This window comes from Xenopus laevis, chromosome 1S, assembly GCF_017654675.1.
Source record: "Xenopus laevis strain J_2021 chromosome 1S, Xenopus_laevis_v10.1, whole genome shotgun sequence".
Taxonomy (NCBI): domain Eukaryota; kingdom Metazoa; phylum Chordata; class Amphibia; order Anura; family Pipidae; genus Xenopus; species Xenopus laevis.
The window spans coordinates 29,407,152-29,429,383 of NC_054372.1; the positions used below are offsets into that span (position 1 = coordinate 29,407,152).

The window sequence follows — 22,232 nt, forward strand, 5'->3', positions numbered from 1 at the left end:
CTAGCTTTGCGGGAAAAAATATGATTTCCACAAATTTTTTGGACTTTTTCATCAGATTTTCAAGTTTTTTTGTACTCTCCACCCGAAAACGTTGGGGTATTGCCTGAAACCCAGCGCACATCAAAAAAATCAATTGGACTTCTCCCATTGATTTATGTGCAACCTCCATAGGTCTGAGATGCCGGATTTTCAGATTCGGACTTTTCCATCCTCAGGGGTTTAATAAATTCCAAAAAATTTGTGATTTTTTAAAAGTCAGAAAAAATCACACATTTTTCGTGATTTTTGCATTGAGTTTAGTAAATAACCCCCAAGATTCTCAGGTTCTTGGTACGGAAGGGCTGACAGGTTAAAATATTGTTGATATCCCATTAACAACAAAAGACCATTAGTGAGTGCTTTTAAGTAAGAGATGTTCAATGTTCACCCCTCCAGCAATGGAGGGAATACTGTACAACTAATACCATGTCAAACATTCAGAGGAAGGAATTCTCAGTAACAGCTGAAGGGCAGGCACTCTATTTACTTACCGGTACTTTTCAAATTCTTTTTATTGAATTTTTTCAAAAAAAATCAATTGATTGTTTGACAATATGTAAATACATTTGCCGTTCCACATAAATAATGTTCAAAAAATGTACATGAACAATAAACCATAAACAAGAAGTGTTAAACAATTAGACCTGTTTCTCTTCTATCAATTCATTGCTCGACAAATAGGTTTTAAGACTCCAGTTAGGCACTCTCATCTGAGTTACATCTTTCAACTCAATGTATTTAAAGGAGAACCAAACCCTTGCTAATAAAAAACCCTACCCTACATAGACCCCCCCTCCCTGCTCGCCCGCAGCCTAGGTGATACCTTTGGTAAATGCCGCTAACTCTTTACTTACCCCTCGGTGCAGATTCAGGGCATCGGAATTCACGACAGCCATCTTCTTCTCTTCGGTAATAGAGCGGCGTAATGGAGCAGGCGCAGTTGGAGTAATCTTCTGTTTCACAACAACTGCGCATGCGCCGAAAGTCACGGAAATTTCCAAAGCGCCAGAAGAAGTCCCGAAGTTTACGAAGAGAAGAAGATGGCGCCCGTGAACAAAAGGTACCACCTAGGCTGGGGAGGGGGGTCTTTGTAGGGTAGGGCATTTTATTATTAAGGTTTATGTTCTACTTTAAGAAATAGCTTATATAAGACATAGCAAGCAAATTCTGGCCGCCAGTATGTCTTGAAATGGAAAAATATTTCCATAATTTACATCATACTGAAACATTTGCTTATATAACTGAAAGAAACCTACGGCAGCTGAGTAATATAATTAGAAAACATTATACAAAAAAATAATATAAAATAAGAACTTTATATTGTTTATTATATATATATATATACACATATATAACCGTTTACTAATATAAATATTTATATATTACAATCTATTTTCACTACAATGGACCATAAATGATGCAAAATGAATGTACTGAAGCTAAATTATCCGCAGGCTATTTAGAATTTCTGTCCCTGGATTGTTTAGCTAGCCTTAATACATAATGATGTAGGAACTACATGGTAACCCCATGAAAAAACAAAAACAAATAAGAAGTAACAATGTCCTGTAACTAAATAGCTTATTCGTTTTACAGCTCTGACATCATGGCTGCTAAAGCAGTTTGACATCACTTCAGTATTACAATAAATATGCCCCAAGAGACCAGATCAGTATATAAATGGTGGAGTATTTATTCTACATTTTTAACAATAAATTAGCCACTGTTTGCCAGTTTTATTCCAGCCTAGGGACAATGATGCATTTTATTGTAACAGAGGAAGTAATATAAATTCAAACAAGCAAATAATTAAGACAAATTGTAAAACTGCTACTCATGTAGTACACAAGTTATGTTTGTTGTTATAACTCTGCAGTATCCAGTTACTATACCCATCCATCCAACTAGTATAATAAAATGACTGGTAGTCAGTGTGTAACTTGGCCTAGTATGAAGCCATGATAAAACCAAATAACATCCTTATTTCCTTTGCTTTTCTTTAAAGGCACAACTGTATTAGAAATAGTGCAGCATCAATTTTTTTCACAGCTCAAGATGAAGATCTGCGTGATTTGGTATTTCCACTGTATTGAAGGAGTAATCAGGAGCAGAGTAGTTCATAACAACTCAATGGCAGACACTTGGTGTCAATACAAGAAACATGGCTCCAGAAGATCCATACCCTGTTTTCAGAATGATATAAAATCTATACTTTAAGGCACTGTCATATGGAATCCATTCCTAATTTTTGGGTAGATCCACAGAAGCATACGTATGTCATATCACCTAGAGGCTTCCAGCTGGAAGAAGTTGAAAGAAAATAGTATCTTAATAGCAGTGCACAGGAAGACTAGATTGTTCGTAGCTCCTAGGAAAACGTTTTGTGCAGCATTATGCCACCATATTTAAACATCTGTGCTTAACTGGAGAACAGTTTCATGCCGAATGATGTCTGGATGGCAATTGTCTGATGGAGAATTTCTCTTGAGTAGTTGCGTCTTTTCATTAGAATCTGTAGCTGCCTCCGTGTCATCGGAATGGTACCCTGACTGGTAGTCGCTAGTTTGGTTTGAAGACTTGGATGTAACAGACTCCTTGCTTTTACTGGGCATCAAAATACTAAAATTAATATTCTGAAAATTATAATAACACCGATAGACCAGGAACTAAATACCCCAATATAACTGGCAGCAACAGTAAATCAGGAGCAGCTTCTTATTGCAAACCTGTTTTAAAAGCTGAAGTGATAACTGTGCCTTATGCACACATTGTATTAGGGTCACAGGCCCTGGTGCCAACAGATAATTGTATATAAAAAGTAGAACAGAAAAAAATCTTTAACAATCAACGTTTCATCCCTCACTGGGGCACACACATATACATTTATATATCTCTTTTAATATTTGATATCACATACCTAAAAAACTGTGTTTGGTCTGTTTTGTTCTGTATTGTTTTCAGCTCTTCTGATGCTAGAATCATCCCACTGTCTGTCTGATTCTCCTAAAACAAGTAACACAGATTTATAAAGCAAAGATTAATTGACATTCTTTTTATATGTAAAAACTTGCGCCCATAGCCAGCCTTTGGCCAGCCAATGTGTGTGTTGCAACCATTATGAGATGGACTGAACTGCAACTGAATAGGCATCATTGATCAGAAATTAATGGGGAGTGGCAGAATTTCACTAGGGGTACATTTATCAAGGAGTAAAGAGATCGCCACAGTCTGCTAGAGTGAAATTCCGCCACTCTCCATTCATTTCTACGGGATTCTGAAAGATGTATTTATCAAAGGATGAACTTTCACCCATTGATAAATATTCTTTTAAAAATCCCATAGAAATGAATGGCGAGTGGCGGAATTTCACTCTAGAGGACTGTGGCGATCTCTTACTTTACTCTTTGATAAATATACCCCATAGTGTTCAAGCAGATGTAGACGCAGTATATTAAGGAAACAGGAGAGACGGGCTTACATCTTGAATGACTTTCATCACAGGCTCTACAGGAATGTCCTCAAATGTCTTGACACTAACAGGACGGCTTTGTCTCTTGCTGCTGCTCTGAAGGAACCTGAAGTCAAATATTTTACTGTTAAAAAAAGGTAGTTATTTCTCACTGTGCACAATGCATCACAAGTAGCATTTTTAATTGACTAACTAGCAGTTAACTCATCTGCAGAAGGTTTTGGTTGCATGTCTTCCCATAAAACCCCTATTTCTCACCATGCACAATGTAAGCAAAAATGATGCATGAAAGAAAGACAACATTAGAAAGTGCAATCCAATACTAATTCTTATTCAAATATGACCTTAATTCTGTGTTTTCGTGTGCTCAAGAAAAAATGTCAAACCAGCTGTAAAGTTGGATGCTGTGTGATGTATGATGTGTATACAAGTACCTTAATCCAGCTGTATTATCATAATGGAATTTTGCATCGCAAACTTCCTCTTCCTCCATACAGGAAACAGGTGAAGTTGGCAGAGAGAGGCCAGAATCATCTTCTATGTTTAAAGATACCGTAAGTGGAATATAGTCTTTACCGTCCTTGAAAATAAAGGTTTTCATATTATAAACAGAATGCTCACAACTGTAACATAAACTATTCCATATTGAAATAGTAACCCATTTCCCATTATTCTTTCCACACTAGGCATACACCAACTTAAAGGGATACTGCCATGGAAAAAAAATTTTTTTTCAAAATGAATCAGTTAATAGTACTACTCCAGTAGAATTCTGCACTGAAATCAATTTCTCAAAAGAGCAAACAGATTTTTTTATATTCAATTTTGAAATCTGACATGGGGCTAGACATATTGTCAATTTCCCAGCTGCCCCAAGTCATGTGACTTGTGCTCTGATAAACTTCAATCACTCTTTACTGCTGTACTGCAAGTTGGAGTGATATCACCCCCTCCCTTTCCCCCCCAGCAGCCAAACAAAACAACAATTGGAAGGTAACTAGATAGCAGCTCCTAACACAAGATAACAGCTGCCTAGTAGATCTAAGAACAACACTCAATAGTAAAAACCCATGTCCCACTCAGACACATTCAGTTACATTGAGAAGGAAAAACAGCAGCCTGCCAGAAAGCATTTCTCTCCTAAAGTGCAGGCACAAGTCACATGACCAGGGGCAGCTGGGAAATTTACAAAATGTCTAGCCCCATGTCAGATTTAAAAATTGAATATAAAAAAATCTGTTTGCTATTTTGAGAAATGGATTTCAGTGCAGAAGACTGCTGGAGTAGCACTATTAACTGATGCGTTTTGAAAAAAAAATGTTTTCTGATGACAGGATCCCTTTAACTGCATGGGGCTTGACCACATTTATTTGGATACATACAAGTACAATGCATTTGTACCAGTGTGAATACCAATAAGCAGGCTTTTTCTTAAAATTCCTATGCATGAAGGCTAGAGAACCCTGGGTTTTTTCATTCACTGTAGTGGTGATTAAGGCAATCTCTACACATTGCCAGTATTACTACCCTTCTTTATAAAGAGCTAGGGCACCCCGAGCATTTTGTTTACTGCTTTTTTATCAAGCTGATCCTTCCATACTGCCAGCAATTAACAGAGAGTGCTGAGTCACTCTGAAGGAGGTGGGGGGATCACCACAAAATGTTAGGTTAAAAATACACTTTCAGGTCAAGTTTTAAATGGAAGAAATGTTTTAAGCGAACGTGTGTACAATATTCCATTTATTGACTTACCTGTTGCACGCTGGCTTGCAACACATTTCCTAAATGCTCTACTAGCTCAGAAAATACAGGCCTTTGTTGTGGATCTCCATGCCAGCAGTCCAGCATTGTCTGATATCTAGCACCAGGAGAACAAGGGTAAGTAAATATCTAGAATCTAGTCATACAAAAATTGTAAAAACAAATCAAGTAGATGAGGCCGTTGGTCCCCTTCCTTACATTTCCGGTGTCGCATATTCTGGCGCCCTCATTCGTGTTCCCTCTTTTAACCGTCTGCAGAAGTCTTCATCAATTTGAACACCAGGATAGGGCGAAGCTCCTACAGAAATATGACAGAAATGGATTCAGATTTAAATATTGCAAATTTTGGTGTTATAAATAAGCCTGCTCCTATAAATTCAAGCTCACATGGCCTGTTATTGAAATCGCAGATACCTATTTAAGGGGGCAATATATATACTCTTGCAGATACAATCTCTCATCACCATGAGATGCTGGCCTTTATTTAGAGCTCAAATCAAGACAGGATTTCCTGCATGACTACTAATCTCTAAATATTTCAATCTATTTAAGGACGTGACTCACCTAAGGAAAAAATTTCCCAAAGAAGTACTCCGAATGACCAGACGTCACTCTGTGTAGTGTATACTCTGTCAAAGATGGTTTCTGGTGCCATCCACTTCAAAGGAAGCCGAGCCTACCAATGGAAAAAGAAAGAGAAGACAAGCAATGAAAGAAATGTCTGTAACTAAAACAATGCTTTCTTGTAATACAAACAAATCATATCCACTTACATCTCCTTTTCTGACATAATCAGGGTCTTTGTAGACATCTCGTGCCAGACCAAAGTCACAGATTTTTACCACATTGTTCTCAGCCAGTAGTATATTGCGTGCTGCTAGGTCACGATGGATGCACTGTGATAAAAAAAAAACATTACTCAATAACATCTCTTACTGCTAAGTAGTAAGTAAGTAGTAAGTAAATGTAGTAGTAAGTAAATGTATTTTTTTCCAGAAATATACATGTATGATGCTGTTGAGGGGAAATTTATGAGCTTCATGTTGTTCCTTACCTTACGTGACCCCATATATTCCATGCCTTTGGCCACCTGGAAGCTGTAAGATATCAGATCTTCTATACACAAAGGAGTCTTGCAAGTGTCTTCAGAAACTGTATACCAGAAGAGAGAGAGCAGCTGAAGGCCTCAAGCATAAACGATTATCTTTATAGAAGCAATCAACCAGTACTTTCTCAGTAGCCTGATATAAATCATATCTAACCATTTATTTTTGCATAATGAAAGAAAATATCAATATCATTCTAGGCAACTCTCTAATGAACAGTAATTAGAATGCAGAGTTAGTCATAAAAGAATGCTCTGAGAAGAGCTCTCAGCTATAACTAAAATTGAACCGGTTCGGGATTTGGCCGTAGAGCAACGGTAAGTCTGGAATTCTGGCCGGAAATTATTTAATTTTGTTTATGATGAGTTTTACATGGTCCAATGCTATAATGATATATATATATAGATATATAGATATATAGATATATATATATAGAAATATATATGCTAAAGACCAGAATACAAACCTTCAGTATCTTCTTCCTCAACGTCGCTGAGAGATTTCTCTTCTGCAAACCCAGAGCTGGCTGAGCTTTGGCTACTTGCAATACTATCTAAGCGCCGCTTAAGTTCTCTTGAAACTTCAACATAGTGTTGTTTCCTGTAGTGGGGAGTTTTAGTCTGAAATTAAAAGCATGAGGTTATTGGTTAACGTTTAGATGGGAGCATTGATTTAAATCATCCATTCATTTAGAAATAAATGCCTAACCTATATAGAAAATGTCCAGTAAACACAAACAAGGAATGGTGATGTAGCCACTTAAACAGATAGCTGGGGAAAGATAATAGAATCCTCAATATCTCGAGCCATTATCTCCCCAGGTTCCCACATTTACTCATGCTTATACTTCCTCTCAGTATCAGTTTTAGATCTGAAAAACCTCTTATCTTCTCTATCAACAAACAACTCTACAGCATAAACTTTACAAAATAAAGGTAGGATGACAAGAGACACTTTCTGACAGCAATTAGCATTTTTTTAGCCAGGTTTTGCTGCAATTCAATGGTTGGCAAGAGGAAGTGGCATTGTCATATGTAATTATAGCAGGTATGTGGCCAGCAGACACCTATAGCCGCAGACTGTTTATAGACATTAATTAATGTACCTTGTATAACACAAATTCACTTCGTTTGCTTCTTAAATAAGCAGACAGATTTCCATATTTACAGTATTCCACAATCACCATTAATGGACCTAAAAGAGAGAAACATGACATTTTGAATAAATGCTTTGTACAAACAGTTACCTACAAACTTCACTGCAGAATTGTCCATCTGGATGCCCATGGGCTATATGCCTATGGCAGCCATGATACTTTTGACAAAACTGGCCCTGTACATGAGAAGAGTTGGTGGCTGCTTCTTTAGTGTATATTTTTTAGAAAGTCAGCACTTTTAGTTTAGCCACTAAATGATTCCTTACCTCCAGGTTTGGTGCAGGCTCCAAGCAGGTTGACGACATTTAAATGGTGACCAATGTGGCTCAGAATTTTCAGCTCTGTCATTAATGCACTGTGTTCACTGGTGGTAGCCCCTTCTGTGGATGATAAAACAGACAAAACATTTAAATTTTTAAGCAGTTCGTAAAATGTACACAATTTTGCTTCCATCCACAATGATGGAGAACACTTGTATTTTTCAATCTTATAGCATAGGGTTGCTGTGCCCCTTCCCAAAATCCCTGTGGAACTTAACTTATCTTCTGGGTACTAATGCACATGTACATCAAGTGCCCTACCCAAAGGAAGCACACTATGGGGCAGATTTATTAAGGGTCGAATAGTAAATTCGAATTTTCTAAAACTCACAAATTCAAATTGGGTATAAGCCAAACTGTATCAATGTATCAAGCCTTGACCCTGGGAACAATTCGAATTTGACTATTCACCACCTAAACCCTGCCGAGTTCATTTAAAAGTCAACGGCAGAGGTCCAGTGACCCATTTGAAGATGTTAATAGCCTTCCTGAGATTCGAGTTTAGTCGATTTTCAAGTTGAATTTGATGCAAGTTTTCGAGTCAGTAATATTCGTTCGAGCTTTATTAAGCGTCAATTTTTTTTTCTTAAATAACCTCCCATTTGAACTTCGAGTATATTTGACAATATTCGATATTCGATTTGTCGCAGGGGCGACTAATCTCCCCGAATCTACTCTTGTGGCTAGACCCTTAGTCTTGGTGCACAGGCAGGCTCTATCACACATGATAAAAATCTGGTTGACATGGGAATGATAGTCAGACTTTAGTTACCCTTTAACACTCCCTTATTTAATGAAACTTAAATAAATTCCTATTATTCTACAATCATGTTTAAATGGTAACCCTGTCTTGAACTGTGCTATATAGTTTTTAATTCACATAACAATTCACTTTGCGTATATAATGAAAGTATTGGTTTTCTTCCTCCATGCATGTTTCCTTCTATATTCTATTCTACTCATTTCCAGTAAGATAGACAAATAATATAAACATATTTACCTTTCAGCATTTTTACTGCGACAGTTTTGCAGGTGCCACTTTTATCAATTCCAAAGGCATCCGCTTCCAAAACTTGTCCAAAAGCCCCACGGCCAAGCAGCTTCCCTAGAAGAGAAGGATTTAACATTTAACAAGATCCTATTTTTCGGCAGATTTAAAATTGAAGGTGAGCCTTCAAAAATACAGTTATATTCTGAAATAAGCCAAAGAACTGTATAGTGTGTAAATGCAAATAGAACATAGTTCAATAAAATGTATCTGCATCTATTGTCCATTAAAAAACAACAAAGAATACCTCCTATTTAACACCATGTTTAATTTACAGAACTTCAGAGCAAAATCACACACATAAATATTCATGAAACTTAAAAAATGCACCTAATTTAAGACGATCTCTTGGGAACTCCCACTTGCTGGCGTCATAAGAAAGTCGCTCGCACTGTTCCTCAATCGGAACTTCACCAGGGTCCATAATGATGGACAAATAGCCGGCCTTAAGTTCCCCTCCATTGGGCTAAAAAAAGAGTAATTTTCGACACATCAGCTAGACATCACATTGTAAAACAGGACAGGGAGACTAACTGTAGTTGTGACCTCAGAACCCCCTATAACTCAGACATAGTCACCAATGCATCCAAAGTAATGCCTGTTGGTTCATAATGGATGTATTTGAATAATCCAGGCATTTTTCTATGGGAAATCACAATTAAACTGAATTGACTTTATTCTTAGCAAACCATGCAGTGGTTTTTTGCTACGAAAAGGAAAAAATGTGTCTGTTGATATGAGGACAATGAGAATGATGAACATAAAAGCCCCTCAGTCAGATTTAATTTGTCATGCTGGACAAATACAAATGGCACAGTAGGAAAATTCTTATTACCCTCTTTACGGTCCGGAGGATGATTACGAGAAGCACCCAAAAAAACAAGGCGATGATTCCGGTGCCAACCAGAATAATGAGCTCCAGATTTGTTTTCTCGTCTGTGTCTACGGAAAGACAATTGAACGTTTGACTGCTCATGTCACAGCTGTGTTGTGGGAAATACACATTCCCCAATCATGCTTCTTTATGTAGGGGATATTAGGGCAGGGGCAAACGGACAATCTCCCCGAACTGCCTTCCGCCTGCTAAATTGAAAAATCACCTGCGGGAATGCACTTGTGGCGCTTCCTCGTGAGGCAACTTTGGGCGACTTCGGAAATCGAGGTGCTGCGAGTGCCATTGCGCTGGTGTTTTCTCATTATAGCAGGGGGAAGGCAGTTCACGGAGATTGTCACCTCGAAGAAAAGGCCTTTAGTCAGGTGACTAAATCTCCCCGAATCTGACCATATGCCCCTGCCAGGAGATTTAGTCGCCTCCCACAAAGTTTAGGTTTTCTGTTAGAATTCTTTAGTATAAGCAACTTCACAATTCCAATATTGAAGTCGTTTATATTGTTTTTTCTGTATTGTTTAAGAATTCCAGCTCCCCCAGCTAGATCTGATGTTGAAATCAACATGGCTGCTGGTCAGGCTCTCACTTCTCTGCAGCAGGAACCCGTTGGAAGTGAGTACATGCAATACCTAGCAAACATTCTATCTAAAAGATTCTAACATAATCTTTAAACTTTGTGGAAAGACTTTAAAGGGGTTTTTAAAAGCTCACCCATAATTTTAAATCTGCCGACAAATAGGATCTTGCTAAACATTAAATCCATAAATTAACTTTCAGTATGATGAAGAGAGCAATAGTCTGATATAATAAGAAATTTGTTTAAATTTTTAATCATTTAAATTATAATTAATAAAAAATAGCAATAGCAACAAATATGTAGCCTTACAGAGCACTTGTTTTTTTAGATGGGGTCAGTGACCCCCATTTGAAAGCTGGAGAAAGTCAGAGCAAAAAGGCAAATGATTCAAAAACTATAAAAAAGACTAAATGAAGGCCAATTGAAAAGTTGCTTAGAATTAGCCATTCTATAACATACTAAAGGTTAACTTAAAGGTGAACCACCCTTTTAATTTCCCTTTAGAAAAGGGTAAGGATGACACACATGTAAAATGCAGTATTAGGTGGTGACTGCACTACAACCAGCTAACTAGTTTCTAGAGGATTGTGAACGTTAGGTTGATGGCATACAGGGAATTTTGGCTAATAGTAAGCTCTTGCAATAGTTTAAGATCTCCAAACAATCAGTACTAGACAATAGGGATATGTGATAATCCACACTTACCATTTACAGTGAAGTACATTTCTGACTTTGTGCATCCCAAGTCATTACAAGCCTTGCAAGAATAGACCCCTTCATCTTCCTTCCTAACTCTTTGGATTATCAAAGTCCTATTGCCATCTTTTAAAATAATGCCTAAAACAGGTAAAACTTAAATTATTGTCGCACGATGAAAGCCTGACATTTAGAACATGATAAAGTGAAAATATGAATTTCTGGCAAATTTTATGGCAGTAAATAAATAAGGACCATCAGTTTAATTATAAAATTAGCCCCACATTGTATAATTTTTATTAGACCATCACCTGAGTCTTCTACAAGGCTGTCCTCATCTTTAAACCAGAGGATTTGCGGATCAGGATTTCCAGAGGCCTGACACTTCACTACCACTGTTTCACTGACATTTCTAGTTTGGTTCTTCAGATCATGGTGGATGAAGGGAACTTTCTGTGCTGTGTATAGATAACACAAGAGACATATCAGTCTTTTTATCATTAATGAAACAGCATTCAAAAAGAAAAATCAAAAAGTCTGTTAAGTTTTTATGACAAAATTTTAATTAGATAGTATTTTTTTTAATGTTACCTTGTATACTTATGTGTCTGACCAAACAATATCTCTTCTGGGTCTTTTTGTCTTGAGCAACACACACATAGTTGCCTTGTTCATGCATTGAAATGTTATGCAGGATTAGAGCTGAGGTCACATTGTTTCCATTGGTATTTGTCGTTGAGACATGCATTTTGACCAGGCCAACGAGGTTTTTGCACACTGGTATTGACCATCTGCTGGGGTTAAGCTTAAACCATGTGACATTCTCATAAGTAAACTTGTCAGCTGTGCATAGGAGAGTTACATTGTCCCGCTCAGTCAGCTTGCTGCTAGGATGCATGTCAATTTCTAGGCCTCCTTAAAAACAGTCAAAACAAAAAAAGTCACTTTTTTTTATTGTTATACAGGTTTGCTGACTTATACTGCAGTTTAAATACTAAGAACAAATAACAGAAAAGATATAGATATAGAAAGCAGCAGTGTCATAGCTGCAGGTCTTTCTAAAACACAACCTCAGCACCTGTAAACATTCCTATTAAAGAACTTTGCAAGTCACCATTGAACATTTATGCGACAAAAGTCAAAGATGTTGTCGTTCATCTATAATGGTCACACGCTGTCTATATCTACTGCAGGATTTACTCTGCCGAATATAGCCACACTTACTGGTAACATGGAAAGAGATCACATGCTCATCCTCTCCTGCTTGGTTATATGCTGAGCATCTATACAGGGAAGATACTCTGGCAGAACGAATGATCAACTTACTCACTGTCTGATAAAACAAAAGAAACGGACCATGAAGCATCCAATATTATTATTCAACGTCTTATAAAGCATATAATAGGTTCAAACAATCTTGACAATTCTATATAGGCAACAAACACATCAGAACTTCTAGTTGCTAGGAGTTTACTTTATTGTGTGCACACATCATTCATTGTGTTGTTGGCTGAGCTGATTGACTCCAATTGGAATGGTGTAGGATTCTGAGCTTCGTAAAGATCTGCAAGAGTCATAAATGCAAATTCTCACCTTTACTTTGTCTTCTATGACATCTGTGCGAGTTTCATCGGTTTCAATCACATTTCCGCCATTTTTGTCAGAAATATCCCTCCAGCTTGCACATGTGTATGGTTTTTTCCCAATATCATATTGGCTAAAAAACAGAAGATATCAGAGTCCAATGAAGAGCCTTCCATAGGGCTACAAATTGTGCTAGATACATATACATATTTTATGCTTCATCACACTAAAATAAGAAACTTTCTAAATACAAACAATTAAATATTCTGTACCGTTTCTGAAATATCTTCACTATCCCTCTCTCAGCATCTGTTTCTCTTCATTCTGTCTTCATGCAGCAGTTGGGTGTCAGATAAATGATCCAATATATCTTATAGGGGGGCTCCTTTTGCTTAGATGTATTAGCGCTTACTCTATTAAAATCACCAGACATCATGTCTCTCTACATGCAGGATTTGTGCAAAAGGCAGTTATTTTGTTAGATTTTGTTTGTACTGGAATCAGTTATTTGAGTGAGCTCTAATACATTTGCTGTCAACCCAACCCATCTGACACCCAACTGCTGCATGAAGAAAGAATAAAAATAAACAAATACTGAGAGGGATAGTGAAAATAAACGTGATTATTTCAGAAACAATGCAGAATATTTAACTGATTGTATTTAGAAAGCATCTTATTTCAGTATGAAAAAGGCGTATATCACATTTTCATTTTCATAATAGTTCCCCTTTAAGTTGTAGAGTTGAATTCAACAACCTCTTAAGGGCAGTATGCTTTCTATTGCTTACACCAGTTGCTCTGAGGCCTCAAAAAGAAAGAGAAAGAGGCCTGGGGAGATTTTTTGCATTTTAAGCAATTTCCAATATGACCCTGAGGAGGGGGGAGGGGATGGTAAGATTTCCATTTTATAACAATGTTCATTCATATATTTTTTTTTCATGTGGACCAGAAAAAAAATCAGGGTGACAGGAATCTGTGTGATCTTTATGGAGGTTGCTTTTGGGTTGGTAGGAAGTACTCTAGAGGAAGAGGTTAGAGGAAGTCATCCAAAAAACATGAAAACAGGAAAGCGGAATATTCTGGCCCCTGTGACAGGAAGTCTGGATTTGTGCAAAGGCCTGATAAGGGAAGTTGTGTGAGCCCCCGTGCAGGATCCCTATCACCGCGCACATCAATCAGCACACTTCCTCTCAGATGGCTTTTCACACAGATAATAAGTTGATTATGTCTGCACAACAAATGTAGTGGTGTGTGAATGAAAAACCCATCTAAAGATACCCATTTAGCGACCAGGTCAGCCATTTACCTGCTTTATCAGCTAAAAGGTTCATTATAGGTAAGGTATGGGATTCTAATACTGCTCAGTTGACACTGTGTCCAACAAATATCTGGTCAGGGATTGGCCAGATATGTATGAAGCATATGTGGGCTGTAGTTTGAGTCCTTAAAGGAGACATTTTGTGTAAAAAACAAGAATGTACTGGTGCGTTATACTCATTTAAATGAAGAATTGTGCTTAAAAAAGTAGTGTTTCATGTTGATTTATTGAATATTTCTGCAAAAACCCTAATAATCCCTCACTTCTCTTCCACTTCCTGCTCCCTGAATTCCCAGGCTGTGCAGGGGAGCTGGCGGCTCACTGCACTGTAGGACAGGAACCAATCAGCAGCTAGCAGGACCTGACAGGGAACTGAAGCCTGTCTGTGCATGTGTGACTGCAGGGCTGTGATTGGTTGTCCCCCTCCTACTGTGCTTCTGGCAGGGACCGTTAGGACATGCCCACTCCTCATTTGAAACAGGGACCAGAGAACATCTATAGGGAGCTCTAATAAAGAGGCTATTTTTAATATTAATTTTTAGCACCATGTAAAAGCAACATCCTATATTACTCATAATTGCCTACAAAATTAGTTTGTTTTTTAATTTATCCTATGTCTCCTTTAAAGAAAACCCTATTTATATCAATGTTATATTTTCCTCTCAACTGCAGCCAATTAAAGCCAGCTCCACGTTGTAGCTCTCACCCTACGCAGCTATAGTCAGGTGATCCCACTGGTGGCTAATAAAAGGGCAACCAAGTTTGGGAGTTTTAACTTGAAAGCAGCAAGTAAGTTGCAGGTAAAACGTAGTCCCTTTGTAAAATGTATAATAAAGCAATAGAATTCTTAATGAATCAGATGCAATTTGAGTGTAGGAATGGCCAGATATGGGATGACTTTGACGTAGTTGGCCAGCTTAAATATATTGCAATATATGGACAAACAATCCCTGTTTTGTTTAAAGGGTAAGGCATTTTTTAGTAGCTGTGTGCACAAAAGTATCAATGTCTTAAATATATTGATAATGGGTTGAGTGCAGAAGATCTCGTATCTCTTGTATTAGCCAATTAAAGTGTACAGGGAATATAACCCACTTACTGTGAATAAAAAGAACACTCATCTTCCAGCTGCCACTCCCACTTTATACTGACTGGGTTAGGAATTCCAGATGCTGTGCAGGTTAAAATATAAGGATTGCTGTACTTGTAAGAATCCAGGGGGGCAGGCACAGCTTTCTCATATATCTTTGGTGGCACTGCAAAACAAAATCCAATGTCAGCATTTCAAGGTAAAGTAGAATGTAAAGAAATCTCTCTTCATGTTTGTTTAATTTGTTTACATGTATGAATATCCATAACCTCACAAGCCCTAAAATATATGCATCCTTCATGTGTTCTCCTCATTACTTACATATAAATACTAATATTAAGTACTAATACTAAGTACAGCCCACTCTTTCCTATTAGAGCAGTTGCCATTAGAATCATACTTACCCTGTACAATCAGTTGGAAGGTATGGCTTTCCTGCTGCTTTGTCTGACCATTTCTAAGACTGACGGTGTAATGCCCAGCATCCTCTTCACATGTGCCATTGATTAATAAAGAGTTTTCCATTTTAACTATATGATGAGGCATCGGTTTCCCATTCTTCAACCTAAAATGGCATACAAAGGTTTCAGTGTGATGTCTAATACATCATCAAACCCATGATAGGAAATAATGTAATAGCCTCACCATCGTATATCAGGAGTAGGGTATGCTGTGTACTTCACAGGGATTCTCACCGTCTGCCCAACTTTGGTTACAATGACAGAGTCCATGGTTTCATCAAGGGTTATGAAGGGCTTCTCTGTAAATACAAATATTTTTTGTGGTCCAAATAGAGCTAGAGCAATTCTGGGGGCAAACTGTTCCAGATAATTGAATCGGAAGGCAAATACCCCAAAATGAAACAAATCAAGACCTCGGGATAAACAACTGCATTGAAAAGGAAAGCCATATGTTTTACTAAATTGTTACAGTCTTTCTATAGGTGCAAACTTTAGTCATGAGTCAAATTATTTTCCCATTTTGATCATTCAGAATAAGTAATCGGATAGGGGGGAAAAAGTAAATGACCAGTCGGTTCTAACAGTTCGACTTTTTCTCTATATCCTTTAAACTTACTAGAGATTCCCCATTTACTGTATGTTTAAACCCCTTTTTTTATTTTTATTTTTTTTATTTGAAAGTCTGTTCCAAGCATAATATACCCTAGATAGATTCCTGGATTTCCTGCTAGCAGTTTCATATAATGGCCAATTGCTTTATATTCCTTTTAATGTGTATTAGTCCTCAGTGAACCCAGTTAATTCCTTTGATATAATGAATACACATCCATCTACTTCCTAAACATCAAAAGACTGGAGCCTTCCCTGTAGTCTATTGTCCCTCATTGTCAGTAGGGCACACGTCTCTATTTTGGTATTTATTATAATGGCTTGTGATGTATGTATGTTTGAAGTGGACAAGTCACCCAGACATAAAAACGTGTATAATTAAAGTTTTTTTTTTGAAATTAGACATGAAATCCAAATTCTTTTTTTTTAAAAGCATCTATACCTGTTGCAAACTCATTTAAAAATCTCAGCTGTCAATCATATATTGCCTGCCCCTCCTCTATGCCTAATGCATAGAGGCGGAGCAGGAAATGACTTTCACTTTCCATTCAGCAGTTCCTAAATGTCACTGCTCTCCCTACATTCCCCCCTCCCTCCTTACCATCTAATTATGTAGCCTGTGCATGAGGATTGCCATCAGGTCCCCCACTCTGGCACAGAAATAAAATTTTGAGATAATGTAAGGCTTACATTAATAACCGTGTCCATAAAATCGCAGCTGCCTGCTTGCTATAATTATGAATTACCAGGCTGAAGGAAACAAGATATAAATAATTTATATAGTATAAGTAAAGTATATTTTTCTTGACTAACATGATAAAATAGAATTTGGAATTATTTCTTAAGGTATCAGGTCCCCTTTAAGCAGCCTAGTCCATCTTTGATCTACAAAACTAGATGGATATTTTGAGGTAACAGGATTAGAAGAAGTGTAAAAAAGAGAAATCTGAACATATGTCCATATTGAATTTTAATGTCATAAACATTTTTATTTTGTTAAGTTAATTCTATAAATATAGTATAAATAATTCTAAAACGACTGGACTTGCTGAGTATTCAGTTGTTACCCCCTATTAGCAACCCGACTGGCTATAATTCGTTTTTATAAATGATTGAAGGTATACGATAAAGAATATTGGCAAAGTCTTACCATGTACAATCACAGTTGTACTGCTGGTCTTTGACATGAGGCCAGTGTATGCTGTGCAGCTGTAATTGCCTCTGTCTTTCAGTGTCACAGAGTTTAAGATGAAGATCCCCGAAAATTCCAGTTCCCTACGAAGTTCTTTTTTGTGCCCTTTTGTTTCTACTCTTTTATCCTAGAATGACAGTTTAAGTTTAACTTCATCACAGTGGAAGTATAAATAAGCATTAAGATGGCATTTTCAGGAATACTACACTTACCATGATTGCAGGATAGTCCCATTTATAGTCAATTCTCACATTTAGAGGAGTACGTGCAGTGCATGTTAGAGCTAGTTTCTCTCCAACCGCCAGCTGTACCTGAGGATGGGGATTCATGGTCAGGCTGTAGATCTTAAAACCTGAAACAAATAAAAAATATTGCATGCACCTAATAAGCTATAGTTTGCATGCATATTAAGGACCTGTGAGATGTTTATAATGAAGATGATGCAACGCTACAAATGGGGAATAAACAACTACACCTAGTAGCAACTGCAAAATGGTGCACTATGCACCTCTCAGTAAAAAAGACCCTGTATCATTAAGCTGAGTGTAAACAAAAGCAATTCAATGCCTATTAAAAGGAGAAGGAAAGGTGTTTTTACTTGGGGGTGTTCCCTCGAGCACCACAGAGCAATAGCCTTCCTGCTTCTTCTTTCTTCAAACGCGTTTCCATCTCCTTTAAAGAGGTTGTTCATCTTTGAGATTTGAGACTTTTAGTATGATGTAGAGTGAAATTCTAAGACAACTTGCAATTTGTTTTCATTTTTTATTATTGAAGGTTTTTTGAGTTATTTAGCTTTTTATTCAGCAGCTCTTCAATTTGCATCTTAACCAATCTGGTAGCTAGGGTCCAAATTACCCTAGCAACCATTCATTGATTTGAATAAAAGACTGGAATATGAATAGGAGAGGGCCTGAATAGAAGGATCAGTAATAAAAAGTAACAATAACAATACATTTCTAGCCTTGCAGAGTATTTGTTTTTTTAGAAGGGAGTTAGTGACACCCATTTGAAAGCTGCAAAGAGTCAGAAGTAACTATAAAACTATAAAACTATAAAAAAGAAATGAAAGAAGTAGGCTAGAAATGTTTTGGGCTTTTGTACCAGCCCAAGGCAACGACATCCCTGTAGCAGTAAAGATCTGTGTCTCCAAAGAGGCCCCAGTAGCTCCCCGTCTTCTTTTCTGCTGATTCACTGCACATGCTCTGTGCTGCTGTCACTTACTGAGCTTAGAGACCGACACACAATATACAGTACACATAGAATATAAATCTCACAATATAAGGCTGATTAGTAATTAATACAGATAGTTACTACATGGCAGCACAGAAACCAGTGCAATTAGCATCAGAATTTAATAATCAGCCCTGTAGCATCAGCTTATATTACAGACAAACCTCATTTTTTGCTGAATAATTTGCAACAACCCCTAAACTTAGCTTCTCAACAGCTGCTCAGAGCCCACTGAGCATGTGAGTGTCACAGATACTTTCCAAGATGGTGACCCCCTGTGATAAGTTTGAAGTCCTGAATCATTGCTGCTATTGACAAGCTGAAACTGTAGGCTGGTGCAATAAGTTCAGTATATAAAACATGGCATTTTTAGGATTTAGTTCTCCTTTAAAGGTAAACCACCCTTTTAAAGCCATACATTTGAATCGAAAACAAAAACAATCACCACTATTGTGCTGACACATTTAATAAATAAACATTTAATCAAAATGCATTAATAAACAAGCTTCTTACCTACAACTAGTACAAAATAAGTAGGTGAGCTGTAGACCTCTCCGTTGAGTTTGGTTTCACAAGAGACCAAGCTCACAGTCTTTAATAATTCACTTAATATGGTAAATCCCTTTTTGTTATCCCAGTGTATTCTGATACCATCAGGATGAAATGTGGAACTTGGGTATTTCTGAAAAAATATAACAGCATAACCAGTTGGTGATTGACTGATAATGAGGAACACACCAACCTATTGTCTTTGCCCCAAGTTTTTTCCGTCTCTTACCGCAGACAGTGTGACATTCAGATCAGGTTTAGAAGCCAGGCATGGGACTGTCACAGTTTTATTCTCTGTGACATAAACAGCAAGAGGTTGTTCACTTATTGAAGGCACAAAGGGAGACCTTTTATCTGAAAAACAGAAAAAAATATTATTTAGACATGGTGTCATGAGTTATTATCATCATTATTATTTTTACATCATTCACATCAGTCCATGCCGACTGGAAGGTAAAAGTCTCTATCACCAATTAACCTGCCTCTATATTTTACAACAAAACAAACTCCATGCCGAAAGTCACTGACTGAAATTGAACTTAGGATCGCAGAGCAGCACTGCAATGTTAAACTTTTTCAACAGTCTGGCTTACATATTAAATGAGGCTCAGTATTCAAATTAATTCCCATTTTTTGTTTTAATTAAGAAAACCCTAAAAATTATCTAACATCCGCCTGCAGTATTTGAAGAGGCTGGCAATATGGACTTGTTTTTAAAATATATATATAATTTATAAGGCAAACAACCACTTTAAAGGAGAAGTAAAGGCTAAAATTAAGTAAGCTTTATCAGAAAGGTCTATATAAAAAAAACACCAGTAAACCCTTAACATAATGCTGCTTTGAGTCAAAATAAACACAGCATTTCTTTCCTTCTATTGTGTATACATGGACTTCTTCCTGTTTTAAGCATAAACCTCCAGGGCTCAGGCTTGAGCATGCTCAGTTTGCTCCTCTCTCCCTCTCCCTTTCCCCCCTCCCTGCTGTAATCTGAGCCCAGAGCTATGAGCGAGCAGGGAGAGACTCAGACAGGATGTGATGTCACACCAAGCTAATATGGCTGCCTCTATCCTAAACAAACAGAGAGCTTCTAGACCAGTTTACTCAGGTAAGGTAAAGCATTCTGCAGAATAAAAATACCGTAGTCTTATAGCTTGCACTATTATGGCTAATCTATTGGCAATAAACTGCTTCAGTAGCTTTCCTTCTCCTTTAAAGAAATACTTATTTTGGAAATATTTAAAGTGGTTTGAAAAGATATTTCCAAAAAGTAAACATCCTTATTAAGTATATAAACACTAGACAAGAAAATAAACACAGTTCAGTATTCATTACAGTATCCTTAAAGGAATACTGTCATGGGAAAACATGGTTTTTTTTTTTTAAAAAAAAATGCTTCAGATAATTGTGCTGCTCCAGCACTGAAATCCATTTTTCAAAAGAGCAACCTGATTTTTTTTTTATATTTAATTTAGAAATTTGACATGGGGCTAGACATATTGCCAGTTTCCCAGGCATCCCCAGTCATGTGACTTGAGCTCTGATAAACTTCAGTCACCTTTTACTGCTTTACTGCAAGTTGGAATATCACCCTCTCCCTCCTGCCCCCCAGCAGCCTAACAACAGAACAATGGGAAGGAACCAGGCAGCAGCTCAACACAAGATAACAGCTCCCTGGTAGATCTAAGAACAACACTCAATAGTAAAATCCAGGTCCCACTGCAACACATTAATTTACATTAAGTAGGAGAAAATACAGCCTGCCAGAAAGCAGTTCCATTCTAAAGTGCTGGCTCTTTCTAAAAGCACATGACCAGGCAAAATGACCTGAGATGGCTGCCTACACAACAATATTACAACTAAAAAAAATACACTTGCTGGTTCAGAAATGAGATTTTATATTGTAGAGTGAATTATTTGCAATGTAAACAGTGTAATTTAGAAATAAAAACGACATAATGAAAATCATGACATAATCCCTTTAAGCATGTAGCTGTATATACAGTACACACACAATATTATAAATTTGTAAACACTTACCCAGAATAAAGACCCGAACACTGTTTGTAGCATTACTGTCTTCATAGTAGCACTTGTAAATGCCACTGTCATTGGCTACAACCTTGGTAAGTGTGAGCGTCAGACAGTAGGAGCTCTCTTGACACTCACTGACAGATAAGCGGTTATTAATATTGCTGTGGTTTATTGGCCACGTCCAATTCACGGGTCTCAGTCCCCTGCAATAACAAATGTGTTATCATCAAAGCTTTTCCAGTTTCAGCTTGTCTTTCTATTCTCAATTATGATAATTTACAAGATGGTTTTTAAAGTTATTTGTAAATACATGGGGAGGTTCATTTATTAAAGTTCGCATTTCATTTGTATTTCATTCGAATATTACCACAATTCAACAGGGATGTTATTTAAGAAAAAATTGGAATGGCTAATATTCGATCGAATGGTTCCGATCCGAAAATTCAAATCGTATTCGATTCATATTCGATTCGTACGAACCAGATATTTCTTCGAAAAAAAAAACTTGAATGTCAGAAAGGCTATTAACATCTCCAATTGGATCAACGGACCTCTGCCACTGACTTGTACATGAACTCGGCAGGTTTTAGTTGGCAAATTTTCAAATTAGGACTGTTTCCATGGTCAAGTTGTGATAAATCTCACATTCGAATCGGGGGATTAAAATTAGAATGTGTTGAATTTTGAAAATCGAAAATTCGAATTTGAATTTACTATTCGACCCTTGATATGAATGAGACTTTACTGCCAGATTTTTTTTTTCAGGTCTAGTTCCACCGTTAATGAAATCTTTTTATTTCTTCCTACAAAATTATGTTTAAGTTAAAATGTATAACATCAATTATTTCATATAGTGGGGCAGAGGTCAATAATGAGCCGCGTGCTGTTATCCCAGAAACGGATGGATCCTTCCTGATCCGGAAACCTCACTCCTTCATATGTAAATGAATCATTGCCCTAGTGATGCATCATTCTTTAACAATTTGCATGTAGTTTATGTTGTTTCTTTATATATTTAGTAATATCTAAAGTAACGTTCTTTGTTGTGAAAATGTTCCGTTTACGATTTCATTTTCTTATAACCATAGAATCGGGTCAATTTTT

At 37.1% G+C, this 22,232-nt stretch overlaps 1 protein-coding gene across 2 annotated transcripts in view; it reads right to left on the reverse strand.

Moving 5' to 3' along the window:
- Window positions 1-533: 533 nt before the first annotated feature.
- The window catches only part of kdr.S (kinase insert domain receptor S homeolog), a 29,547-nt gene continuing 7,848 nt past the window's right edge, over window positions 534-22,232 (reverse strand). For both annotated transcript variants that reach the window (XM_018243145.2, XM_041579471.1), the window contains exons 3-30: window positions 21,135-21,331; window positions 19,324-19,448; window positions 19,059-19,227; window positions 17,528-17,667; window positions 17,274-17,442; window positions 15,699-15,813; window positions 15,458-15,618; window positions 15,063-15,219; window positions 12,655-12,778; window positions 12,286-12,394; window positions 11,653-11,976; window positions 11,373-11,519; window positions 11,071-11,202; window positions 9,735-9,841; window positions 9,230-9,365; window positions 8,852-8,956; window positions 7,798-7,911; window positions 7,481-7,569; window positions 6,842-6,995; window positions 6,324-6,421; window positions 6,043-6,165; window positions 5,834-5,945; window positions 5,468-5,567; window positions 5,261-5,366; window positions 3,943-4,088; window positions 3,518-3,614; window positions 2,957-3,042; window positions 534-2,643 (exon numbers count right to left, since the gene is read on the reverse strand). In XM_018243145.2, the coding sequence (XP_018098634.1) occupies window positions 2,445-2,643; window positions 2,957-3,042; window positions 3,518-3,614; window positions 3,943-4,088; window positions 5,261-5,366; window positions 5,468-5,567; window positions 5,834-5,945; window positions 6,043-6,165; window positions 6,324-6,421; window positions 6,842-6,995; window positions 7,481-7,569; window positions 7,798-7,911; window positions 8,852-8,956; window positions 9,230-9,365; window positions 9,735-9,841; window positions 11,071-11,202; window positions 11,373-11,519; window positions 11,653-11,976; window positions 12,286-12,394; window positions 12,655-12,778; window positions 15,063-15,219; window positions 15,458-15,618; window positions 15,699-15,813; window positions 17,274-17,442; window positions 17,528-17,667; window positions 19,059-19,227; window positions 19,324-19,448; window positions 21,135-21,331 (3,841 nt within the window). In that variant the 3' untranslated portion in view covers window positions 534-2,444. The remainder of the gene's footprint in view (window positions 2,644-2,956; window positions 3,043-3,517; window positions 3,615-3,942; window positions 4,089-5,260; window positions 5,367-5,467; window positions 5,568-5,833; window positions 5,946-6,042; window positions 6,166-6,323; window positions 6,422-6,841; window positions 6,996-7,480; window positions 7,570-7,797; window positions 7,912-8,851; window positions 8,957-9,229; window positions 9,366-9,734; window positions 9,842-11,070; window positions 11,203-11,372; window positions 11,520-11,652; window positions 11,977-12,285; window positions 12,395-12,654; window positions 12,779-15,062; window positions 15,220-15,457; window positions 15,619-15,698; window positions 15,814-17,273; window positions 17,443-17,527; window positions 17,668-19,058; window positions 19,228-19,323; window positions 19,449-21,134; window positions 21,332-22,232) is intronic.